This window comes from Vipera berus (genome assembly GCF_964194415.1).
Source record: "Vipera berus genome assembly, chromosome: 4".
Classification (NCBI taxonomy): Eukaryota; Metazoa; Chordata; class Lepidosauria; order Squamata; family Viperidae; genus Vipera; species Vipera berus.
This window is the reverse complement of record NC_138206.1, coordinates 82,755,357-82,768,187: the sequence shown is the minus strand read 5'-3', so window position 1 is coordinate 82,768,187 and position 12,831 is coordinate 82,755,357. Positions and strand designations below refer to the sequence as shown.

At 41.7% G+C, this 12,831-nt stretch overlaps 1 protein-coding gene across 3 annotated transcripts in view; it reads right to left on the bottom strand.

Moving 5' to 3' along the window:
• LOC308667672 (cytoplasmic FMR1-interacting protein 1-like) overlaps positions 1 to 12,831 on the bottom strand; it is a 163,613-nt gene that overhangs the window by 125,495 nt on the left and 25,287 nt on the right. For 2 of the 3 annotated variants that reach the window (XM_081327066.1, XM_081327067.1), the window contains exons 5-6: positions 12,636 to 12,712; positions 11,953 to 12,085 (exon numbers count right to left, since the gene is read on the bottom strand). The exons of the other annotated variant lie outside the window; for it this stretch is intronic. In XM_081327066.1, coding sequence (XP_081183192.1) covers positions 11,953 to 12,085; positions 12,636 to 12,712 — 210 coding nt within the window. The remainder of the gene's footprint in view (positions 1 to 11,952; positions 12,086 to 12,635; positions 12,713 to 12,831) is intronic. 3 annotated transcript variants of the gene reach the window in all.

Genomic DNA, 12,831 nt, shown 5'->3' with positions numbered 1-12,831 from the left:
CATGATATTTACAGCTGCCCGGGACATTATGTACTTGTAGGGTAAGCCTGGGGGAAGGGAATTATTGGGAGGAGCTGCGGGAAGGCATTAGGGAGACAGTGGAGGAAGAAAGTAGCGATGATCTCTTCCCACCCTCCCCTCCCCGGTGCTAAAAGGGAATTTGGGTGTACCCGGAAAATAACATTGTCGGCGGGATCTAGGCGGATCTTTGGAAGGAGTCTAGCTGTTGCTGGAGTCTTGTCTTCTAACCCGCTCCGTAGTGATCTTGCTGGAACGGAAGGTTTGCTTCTCCAGGAAAGCTAATCAGTATTAGAAAGTTAGCACAGGAAGCGGTAGCTTCTGTTCCTTTCACAGCCAAGAGCCGGAAAACGTTTCTTCCAAGATTTGGAATCGCAGTAGAAAAATAACTAAATTTGGAACTTTTCAGCATATGGTAAATGCCAAGAGAAATACAAACAGGTTGAATGGATTTTCGGTCTGGCCAGCAAGATCCAATGTTATGTATGCTAACTAAATCATAATCAAAGCATTAATATATATCCAATATGTGTGCACAAGACAGAGATCTTAGCAGGGCCGTTATTTTACTCTTGGGTTCTGCCGGCTCCCGCCCGACCTCTTCCCTCTTGAGGCAGCATCCCCGAGGACTCCTTAGGAGCCGGGGAGCGATGCTGCCTCAAGAGGGAAGAGCGTTGGGTGGGAGCCGGCAGGGCAGTCCTGCACACACGCACACTCCCCAGTTGCTAAGGAGCAGCCGGGGAGTGCGCGAGTGCGCAGGACTGCCCTGCCAGCTCCCGTCAGACGCCAGCCTGCCCTGCTTCCTCCACAGTGAGAGGGGAGGGCGTGCCTTCCCGGGCTCCTCACTGATTTTCCGGCGTATAAGACGAAAAATCTTAAAAATCACCTCAAAAGTTGGGGGGTTGTCTTATATGCCCAGTCGTCTTATACGCCGGAAAATACGGTATCCATAAATGGCATAGACGATTGGGTCATGCCAGTTTCCATGTTCTTAAGAAGATGCCAGAATTTGTAAGAGGTTTAGATCTAAAGGGTTGTAAGGTGTTTTTGGATTGTGCTGTCTGCAAAAAATCTAAATCCAAAGCAGCAGCCATTCCAAAGCGCGCTACACGCCTGTCAACACGCATTTTTGATTTGGTACATACTGATATAGTGGGTCCTTTTGCGCCAACAATTGGTCGTAAAAAATATTTCTTGACAATTGTTGATAATTATTCTAGATATTACATATTACATATTTCATTATGAAAGAAAAATCTGAGACCTTTCAGATCTTTAAAGACTTTGCCGCTCGTCTATACCCAACATGAAGTTAGCATAGCTAGAATTCAGAGTGATCGCGGTGCTGAATTCATGTCTCAGCATTTTCAGGACTGGATGCGTAAGAATGGCATACTATACCAGACTTCAGCTCTTCAGCTTCTGCAAATAATGATGCGTTGCCTCCTTGAAGATGCCAACCTCAGTTTCCCATACTGGGGGAAGGCTATTAAATATGCCAATCATATTATCAACCGTACCTGGAGTAGTGTAATAAATCAGACCCCTTATTTACAATTTTTAATTTATTTTTAATTTTTAATTTTAATTTATTGCACAGATATTTTAATTTTATTTTTATCTTAATTTCTGTACTTATTATATGTTTTGTTGTTAGCCGCCCTGAGTCCTTCGGGAGATAGGGCGGGATATAAATCCCATTAATAAATAAATAAATAAATAAATAAATAAATAAATAAATAAATAAATAAATAAATAAATAAAAAATTTCATGTTATACAGTATGGATACAAGCCTGATCTCTCGCATCTCCATATTTTTGGTTCATACGCTATAGTGAACATTCCTTTAGCTCAAAGAAAGAAAGGAGGTCCTGCGGCAAAAAGAATGAGTATTGGCATCGGCTTCATATATGGTTGAATGAGATTTTAGGACATTCTGTTAAACTGACTCCTGAGACGTTTTTGTTAGGCTTAAAACCAGACAATCTGAATAGATCTGCATGGTATTTGATGTCGCATTTGTTAATGGCAGCACGGATTTTATGGGCTCAATATTGGAAGAATTCTGTTAGTCCTCCCAAGGATCTGTTAATCAAGAAATTTATTGATTGTGTGGAATCGGACCGTTTGACCATGCTGTTGAAAGATAAGGGGGATACAGATTATTATTTATCTTGGAGACCATGGTATGAATGGTTGACAAAAAGGGATGGTTACGGGAAGGATTGATTCTATAATGTAACAGCAACTTGTCTAAATCATTAGAATGTTTATTATTATGTTGTGTATTTTTCTAAAAGAATTTTAATAAGCACTGCGATGTATTGTTATGATGTAGTTGTGGATGATTTAAATAAAATAAAAAAATAATATTCAAAAAAAAAGAATATGGTTTATGGGTATTGAAGATAATTCAAAATGGAGCAAATACATTGACTCCATTCATGTAATAGTGATTTCCCAATCCGCTACTTTTGAGGAAGATGCTGACTGGTCCAGGATTAATTCTAACGATCCTGGAGTTTATTTTCCTAGAAATGATGCTGTTGATGCTACGCAGCCTGATGATCAAGATACACAGGCGAATGTTCCTTCCACGAGTTCTTATCAACCTACTATTCCGTGTTCGCAAGCCGCCGATGCTAATGCTAGCGACGATTATGAAGATGAGGACGAAATGGAAGAAGAATGGACGATTGTTCCAAGACATTCCAAGAGGACCACAAAGGGCAAGTAACGAAAGCACCTTTATCTTTGATTTGTAATGTTACACTTCCTTCTGATAAGTTCATACAAATCAAACATCTACCTGAACCAGAGCAAGATAAATGGTATGAGGCAATGCAGGCTGAAATGGACAGTCTAAAGAAACTTCAGGTGTTTACGCCTGCAAGCCCTCCAGCAAACAAGAAAGTTATTGGCACTCAGTGGATCTACAGAATTAAAAAGAAGCCGAATGGTGAGTCATTGTATGAAGCCAGACTTGTAGCTCAGGGTTTCACTCAACGTTATCCTGAGGAATATACAAATACTTATTCACTGACAGTTCGGAATGAAAGTGTGAAAACTGCCTTAGTCACTGCAACTATTCTTGATTTAGAAGTTTTCCAGTTCGATGTTGAAACAGCTTATCTGCATGCTGACCTAGATGAAGAAATCTACGTGAAAGGTCCTCCAGGATTCCAACAGCAAGAAGGGGATACATGGTTTTTACACAAAAGTCTTTATGGTCTGAAACAGTCTGGTTTAATGTGGTACTTATGTCTTTCTGACAAACTTAATTTAATGGGCTTTATTAAGTCCGAATCTGATGAATGTGTGTTTACTAAAAGATCTGACAATACGTATGAGATAGTTCTTGTTTATGTCGATGATATTGTTTATATTGGTCCAAATAAGCAGATGAGTGAGAACTTTGCTAAAGCTTTACAAAAGTATTTCACATTGAAGACTTTAGGATATATTAATACTTATTTGGGTGTTCAGGTTGTCAAAACGCAGAAGGGGTTTAATCTCTCACAAGAAGATAAAATTGAACAACTTTTGCATCACTGTAACATGAAGGATGCTAAGACAGTGAGTATACCCATGCAAACAGATTTTTACAACTTGGCATATGAACCAAGTCCTGAGTTCGAAGACCAAACACTTTATCACTCAGTAATTGGTTCACTGCTGTATATTAGTAGTTTGACTAGACCTGACATTGCACTTAGTGTTAATCTCTTATCACGACATGTAGGCAAGGCAAAGCAGTTTCATTAGACATGTGTTAAGAGATTATTGAGATACCTAAAACACACTAAAAACATAAATTTATTATTAGAACCCACACATACTGATTATGTAGAGTTATGTTGTTATGCAGATTCTGATTGGGCGAGTGATAGGAAATCACGTAAAAGTACTTCAGGTTATATGATGTTTATAAATGGATGTCCTGTTTACTGGCATATACGTAAACAGAATTTTGTTTCCTGTTCATCTACTGAAGCTGAATATGCTTGTGTTTCAGATGCATGTAATTCTTTAACGTGGTTTGATGTTTTAGTCACAGATATCTGGACACACCCGATTCGACCAATCACTGTGATGGAAGACAACGAATCTGTGGTTTATATATCTGAAACACGATTTTCAGGTTCTAGGTCTAGACACATTGACATCCGTTATAAAAATATAAAACAAGTAGTTAAACAGGGACTTCCGGTGGCGACGCGACGCCGAAGACAGCCGTTTTCGGGCTGCCCGCTCCGCAGCTGTGTTTTTCCATCGTAAACAGCGCCGATCAGCTGTTTAGATGGATTTGAAGCCCCCTCCTCGGGAGAAGAGGAGGGGGTGAGGCCCCAGGTAGGGGTTGAGCTCTCCGGGGCCGCCTGAGCTGAGAGTTTGGGCGGCTGAAGGATTGAGCCCCCCCGAAGCCTGGGTTGCTCCGAGCTGCGCAGTGTCTCTGCTCCGTGATTTTTGGAGCAGAGCCAGGCGTTAGCAACCACCCCTGCCAAAAGGAAATACTTTTGATTATCAAGATGCAGGCAGAGCGGTACAGGAGGTCAAGGTGATGTGGACTCTTATCTTTACTCTCTAGCTGAATGGATTTTATAGCTTTAAAGTGAAAGTGCGCAATAAGTGAAAGTGGGGGAAGATGGCGGCTAAAACCTCTAAAGCTCTTCGGAGTGCGGGGTCTTCCCTGGTGCAACAGACCTCATTGCAAGCTTTGCTTCCTCCTGCACCTCCTCCGGCATTGACGCTTAAGGATTTACAAGATGCTCTTGGAAAGCATTCACAATTGATGTCTGACATGATGGATGAAAAGTTGAAAAAGCTGGAGGAGAAAATGGAGGAGAAAATGGAGAAATTGGAGAAGAAGATGGAAGAGAAGTTTAGAGCAATGAGGGTGGACATGTTGTCTATGATTGAATCTGTAGCTGAATGTGTGCAACAGCTGGATGTAAAAGTGAAGGATCTCAGTCAAAAGAACTCTATATTAGAAGCAAAGGTATTAGAAAATGAAAATATAAGGGATAAAATGGACGGAGAATTGAGCCTTGTTCAGTATCATCAGATGCAGTATGCTATTAGAATCAGGGGTTTAAAGGAGAATTGTAAAGAAGATTTAAAGCAGCTGATTTCTGAGGCTCTGGAAGGGGTATTGGGCCAGCCAGCATCTGAAATTGAGGGAAATATGGACAAAATTTTTCGTGTAAATTCATGGATTGCAAGACAGAGGAAGTTACCCAGGGATGTGGTGGTCTATTTTACAAAGAGAGTAATTAGAGATGAAGTCATTCAAGCTGCTTATGATACTAAATTGGTAGTGGCTGAGCAAGAAGTCTTGGTTTTAAAAGAGATTCCTCCGAAGATTTTAAGGAGAAGGAAAGACTTTGCATTTCTAGTACAGGAACTTAAGAAATGTGATATTAAGTTTAGATGGGAGATTCCAGTTGGACTGGTGGTGACGCACGAAGGTAAAAGACATTGTCTGGTTACTGTGGCCCAGGCACAAGATTTTTATAGCAATGTGTTAAAAGCAACCCCCCTATCATTTTTGGAAGCTGTAAAGGGATATGGCGAGGGAAAGCTTCAAGATGTTGCAGATAGACAGACAGAGGACAATGGTGCTGGAGGGGATCAAGATACAGTCTCATCGGTTGTTGCAGGAGGCCAGAGGATGACGCGTGCCGCCCTAAGAAGAGCGAGACGAGAGCAAGAGCAAGACCAGCAGAAAGTTATGGAATCTCCAAAGTGTACTTACAGTGAAGCTGTGGGAGGGGCGCGGTCCAAAGAAGTTTTGGGGGTCATGACAGACGTGCTCCAAAAGCTTTGGAGCGTCAAGATTGGTGATTAAATTTTTAAATTAGAATGTAAATGGATTAAATTTATCATAGAGGAGAAAGAAAGTTTTTTTTTAATATTTAACACAATTTAAGATTGATGTTATTTGCTTGTTAGAAAAGTATATTAGGGTTATGGACTAAAAGTATGTGTTGAACTAAGAATGGGTACGCAAGCTCCTAATTAACAATAAGTTGTCTTACAGACTGCTTAAACCTTTTTTTTTACTCTTTTTATTTGAACTCAAGGATGATTTGGGACTGCGAGACATTTGGCGTGATACATGCAAGAACTATTTTTGATCATAGTTTAGTTTGGTTGGAGATTATTAAGGTTAATAGAGATAGGCGCTTTTGGCGCGTAACTGAGAATTTGTTTAGAAATTAGAGAAAGGTTGGAGAATGTAAATAGTAGGTGAAAGTTTTTTTTTCTTTTTTTTTTGAAATTAATATGAATAAGGACTGGGATTAAGAAAATCTATTCTGAGTAAAGCTCTTTTTCTGTTTTCCTCTTTTTCTTTTTTACTTTATTTGTAATATTAATATTGTTTGTATTCATTTTATATGAGCTAGAGGGAGATAGAATTAATAGTTTATTGTTGATAACATAGGGGTGCTTATGTTTGTTTTTCGATTTTATACCCTGTATTTAGCTCTGGGAAGTTGAGGGGGGGGAGGAGGGAATGGGGGTGAGGGATAGGGAGGGTTAGATAGGGGTGGGGGAGGGGGGGATTAAAGTCAAAATGTATTGTAAAACTTTTTAAATAAAAAAAAACAAGTAGTTAAACAGGGCTTTGTGAAATTGCAGTATGTGCCTACACATGATCAGATTGCTGATATGCTTAACAAGCCACTTCCTACAGCTCAGCATAAGTATCTGTGTAAGAAAATGTGCCTTACCTGAGTTCTGCTTTACTGACAAAGAAGGGGTTGTCACTGCATTTTTGTGTTTGTCAGCTAAGCACGTTGCAGTTTGCTCTTTGCCAGATGTGTTGTTATCTTATCATTGTAACTATGGTGTTTGTCACATATTCAACTATGTTTTAGTTTAATCTCTGTCTCTACTATTGCGTGCGCATGTCTCTGGTTTAATCTCTGTCTCTACTACTGCGTGCGCATAAAAGAAAAAACAATTGTTTTACTTCCTTCCTTCTCTTTGTGCTGTTCGGTAAGCCAGAACATGTAGTTAGTTAAGAGTTTTTTGATTAAAGTGTTGTTATAGTAAATATGTTTCGGATTTTCTTTATCTTACTTGTTTTGTACCATGTTTTGGATGAACCACGGTTCATCGACCTCTGATAAACAAAGATACGGAGTTTTTGATTTACACTCCCGGCAGCTTAATGTCCCTGATAACCACGATGAGGTGGTCACTGACCTTGAGCCAGACATCCTAGAATGTGAAGTGAAGTGGGCCTCAGGAAAGCTGAGCAACAACAAAGCTAGTGGAGGTGACAGTATTCCAGCTGAGCTATTCAAAATCTTAAAAGTTTAAGTTTAAGTTTATTATATTTGTATACCGCCCTTCTCCCAAAGGACTCAGGGCGGTGAACAGGGCACACATAAAATACAAAGTACAAAAGTTAAAAGAGAATTAAATATAAGCCCGAGCTAACACAGTAAATGTTTTGTTGTTAGCCGCCCTGAGTCCTTCGGGAGATAGGGCGGGATATAAATCCCATCAATAAATAAATAAATAAATAAATAGTGTAAAAAACCACAATAAAAACCCCAACACATCCCCCATCAGGCCAGGCCGGCTTGTTCAAATAAATAGGTCTTCAGATCGCGTTGGAAGGAGCGAAGGTCAGGCGCCGTCCGGAGCTCAACCGGCAACTGATTCCATAAGTCCGGGGCGCCCACAGAGAAGGCCCTCCCCCTGGGGGCCACCAGACGACATTCTCTGACCGGTGGCACCCTGAGGAGGCCCTCTCTGTGGGAACGCACAGGGCGGGGGAAAGGTGACATCGGCAGCAGGTGATCCCCGAGGTACTCCGGACCCATGCCATGTAGGGCCTTGAAAACCATTACCAAAACCTTGAATCTCACTCGGAAGACAACTGGTAGCCAATGCAGCTCGCGGAGCAGAGGTGTAACATGGGAGTATCGGGAGACTCCCAAGACAACTCTCGCGGCTGCATTCTGTACCAGTTGGAGCCTCCGAGTGGTCTTCAAGGGAAGCCCCATGTAGAGAGCGTTGCAGTAGTCCAGACGAGAGGTCACGAGCGCATGAGTGACCGTACACAGGGCATCCCGGTCTAGATAGGGCCGCAACTGGCGCACCAGGCGAACCTGGGCGAAGGCCCCCCTAGTCACCGCCACTATATGGTCTTCCAAAGTAAGCCGCGAATCTAGGAGGACTCCCAAGTTGCGAGCCCTATCTACGGGGGGTAATAGCTCACCCCCCATGGAAAGAGGTGGAATATTCTGAATATCCCAGGATGCTGGTATGCACAGCCACTCAGTCTTGTTGGGGTTGGGTTGAAGTCTGTTCCTCCCCATCCAGACCCGAACCGCTTCCAGGCAACGGGACATCACAGCGAGGGCATCACTGGGGTGGTTTGGGGTCGAAATGAAAAGCTGGGTATCATCAGCATATTGATGATACCCAACTCCAAAACCACGAATGATCTCACCCAGCGGTTTCATGTAGATGTTGAACAGGAGAGGCGAGAGAACCGACCCCTGAGGAACTCCACAAACGAGAGACCTCGAGGTCGACCTCTGCCCCCCTGCCAACACCGACTGCGAACGTCCCAGGAGATAGGAGGAGAACCACTGAAAAAAAGTGCCTCCCACTCCCAATCCCCTGAGACACCGCAGCAGGATACCATGGTCGATGGTATCGAAAGCCGCTGAGAGGTCTAAAGGACTAGGACAGAGGAATATCCCCTGTCCCGGGCCCTCCAGAGATCATTCACCAGAGCAACCAATGCCGTCTCCGTGCTGTACCCGGGCCTGAAACCCGATTGGTACGGGTCTAGATAATCCGCTTCATCCAGGACCAGAGGGAGCTGATGCACCACCACACTCTCAACAACCTTCGCAAGGAAGCGAAGGTTGGAGACCGGACGAAAGTTATTTTACACAGCTGGGTCCATGGCAGGCTTCTTGAGGAGAGGTCTCACCACCGCCTCCTTCAAGATGGCAGGGAAACTACCCTCACTCAAAGAGGCAGATATAACCGCCTGGAACCAGCCTCGTGTCCCCTCCCGGGCTGCATAAACCAGCCAGGAAGGGCACGGGTCCAATAAACATGTGGTGGAGCTCAACCTCCCCATAATCCTGTCCACTTCCTCTGGGGTCACAGAATCAAACTCCTCCCAGATAACATCGACAAGACCGCCCATGTCCTGGTCGTCAGACTCTGCCCAGTTGGAGTCCAGACTGGTCCGAATCCGAGCGATTTTGTCCGACAGATGTTGACTAAAGTCCTCAGCACGACCCTGCAAGGGTTCCTCCCTCACCTCCTGATTAAGGAGGGAGCGGGTCACCCTAAACAGGGCGGCCGGGCGGTTATCTGCGAACGCGATAAGGGCAAAGTAATTAGACCTCGCCGCCCTTATCGCTGCGAGATAAGACCTAATATAGGTTCTTAGTCGCAATCGGTCGGATTCGGATCGGCTGGACCTCCAACAAAGACGATGCAGTAAAAGTGCTACACTCAATTTGCCAGCAAATTTGGAAAACTCAACAGTGGCCACAGGATTGGAAAAGATCAGTTTACATTCCAATTCCAAAGAAAGGCAGTGCCAAAGAATGTTCAAACTATCGTACCATTGCACTCATTTCACATGCTAGTAAAGTTATGCTTAAAATCCTACAAGCTAGACTCCAGCAGTATGTGGATCGGGGAACTACCAGATGTACAGGCAGGATTTCGAAGAGGCAGAGGAACTAGAGATCAAATTGCCAACATACGCTGGATCATGGAGAAAGCTAGGGAGTTCCAGAAAAACATCTACTTCTGCTTCATTGACTATGCTAAAGCCTTTGATTGTGTGGATCATAACAAACTGTGGCAAGTTCTTAAAGAGATGGGAGTACCAGACCATCTTATTTGTCTCTTGAGAAACCTATATGCCAGTCAAGAAGCAACAGTGAGAACTGGATAAGGAACCACTGATTGGTTCAAAATTGGGAAAAGAGTCTGGCAAGGCTGTTTACTGTCGCCCTGCCTGTTTAACTTATATGCAGAGCACATCATGAGAAAGGCAGGGCCAGATGAATCAAAAGTTGGAATTAAGATTGCCGGCAGAAATATCAACAACCTAAGATAGGCAGATGATACCACTCTAATGGCAGAAAGTGAAGAGGAACTAAAGAGCCTCTTGTTGCGAGTGAAGAAGGAGAGTGCAAAAGTTGGGTTGAAACTAAACGTTAAAAAAACCAAGATCATGGCATCCGGCCCTCTCAATACCTGGCAAATAGATGGGGAAGAAATGGAGGTAGTGACGGATTTTATTTTCCTCGGCTCCAAGATCACCGCAGATGGGGATTGTAGCCAAGAAATTAAAAGACGCTTGCTCCTCAGGAGGAAAGCCATGGCAAATCTAGACAGCACACTAAAAAGCAGAGACATCATCCTGCCAACAAAAGTGCGTATAGTCAAGGCTATGGTCTTCCAAGTTGCAATGTATGGCTTTGAAATTTGGACCATAAGAAAGGCTAAGCGCCACAGAATTGAAGCCTTTGAACTATGGTGCTGGAGAAGACTCCTGCGACTCCCTTGGACTGCAAGGCGATCAAACCGGTCAGTCCTACAGGAGATCAACCCTGACTGCTCTTTAGAAGGCCAGATCCTGAAGCTAAAACTCAAATACTTTGGCCACCTAATGAGAAGGAAAGACTCACTGGAGAAGAGCCTAATGCTGGGAAAGATTGAGGGCAAGAGAAGAAGGTGACGACAGAGAATGAGGTGGCTGGATGGAGTCAATGAAGCAGTAGGCGTGAGCTTAAATGGACTCCAGAAGATGGTAGAGGACAGGAAGGCCTGGAGGAACGTTGTCCATGGGGTTGCGATGGGTCGGACACGACTTCGCAACTAACAACAAGAAGAAGAAGACAAAAGGAGAATATTACTGGAAGGAGAGAAGATCAAGGAAATATATACTGCTCAAAAAAATAAAGGGAACACAAGATAAGACATCCTACTATTAAATACACTACCTTGTGTTGTTTAAGTGTTCCTTATTTTGAGCAGTATATTATTAACCAACATATTGATCAATTATAGAAATTAATTACTATTGATTGTTTTTAAATATATGAACCCAGAAATACACTCACTGTTCACTAAGCACTAAGGATTGTTATTTTAAAAAAATAATAAAATGTATTAAAAAAAGATGTATATACCGTATATTCATGTTTTATACATAAAAATGAACAAAACTAAGATCTTATTACAAACATTGGATTATGCTTAAATATATTTACAGACACAGACAGAACACACAAATGCTGCTAAGTTTCTAAAATGAGATTAACAGGGACATTAAGACTTTTTTATATTCTGATTCCAACAACTATAAGGACAATTTAAATTATGAGCCTTGGTGGAGCAGTGGGCTAATGCCTCCTTAAGTAACACCAGCTGCCTGCAATTAGTGCAGGTTCGCGTCCCACCAGGCTCAAGGTTGACTCAGCCTTCCATCCTTCCGAGGTAGGTAAAATGAGGACCCAGATTGTTGGGGGCAATAAGCTGACTTTGTAATAATGCCGCTTGGGGTGTGTGTGAAAGCCCTAACAAGCAGGCATATACATATAATGAAGGGTACTGCTAAGCTTGTAAGCCGCCCTGAGTCTTCGGAGAAGGGCGGGATATAAATGTAATTTAAACAAAAATTATATCAGCATAAGCATAGTTATTACTAACAATTTCAGAGTTCTACCAAAATTTTTATGAGCCATATAATCAGCAAGCAGACCAACTGAATAAAGTAAATGTGAATCATTTCTCTAAATACCCCCAAAACATGCATTTTATCTACATTTGCTAACACCACAGTACCACAAACTGTCATAAAGTTTAAATCAAATACATCAAGATAAGAACTGGTATAGTCCACTCTGATGTAAAGACCAGCTTCAGAAAATACCTTTCCAGTTGACAAGAGATGCTGACTTCTTGCTTTGATCCTGATCTTCTTGTGGTGTCCTATCTACCTGAATGCCAGAGTCTTCTCTGCTCAAAGGTTCGGTATCCTCTTCATCACTTACATCTGACCAGTCCTATATAATATTAAAGCACAAAATATACTTCCCTCTAAGATAATGGCACAGTGGAAACTTAAATGGATTTTTGTAATTTACGAGGCATTAAAACGTTAAAAACATTACAGTATAATATAGCATCTAAAACATGTAAATATTCAATAATTATCTCATTTCATAAACAATGCACTATGAATTCCACTTTAACATCACCATAAACAGAAGTAATAGAGTGGAGCAATTCTACAATTCTCTAAGACAAAGTCAGAATTTTAAGATAAAGATTTGCTGGCAGAAAATCAATGATTACACTGTTTCTATTATTGGAGAGGGAGAGAGACAAACACACACACACCCTACATCAGTCTTAGGAAAAAACTATAATACGAGGTTGAAACTAAATTACTAAAACCAACCATGTAATCATGATATAATATAGACAAAGGAATTTACTGAGAAAATAGAAAATACATTTCTACATGGGAACATACACCTGAGAAATTTATCTTGACTAAATGCTAAATGTTATTTACTTATTCAATACAAATTATTATTCTCTATTACTTACTGGTGATTCTAGATCAGGAACAAAGTCCAGGTCTTCGTCTTTCATTAAATATTTTCTCCAATCAAATTCCTCTTTTTCTATGGAAAATGCACAAAAATATTTATATACTCAGCTATTTCTTCAATGATCTCAATATATTTCATCTAAGGAAAAAGTATAATTGTTTATTAATTAGTTTTATATCTTTTTTTCCAGA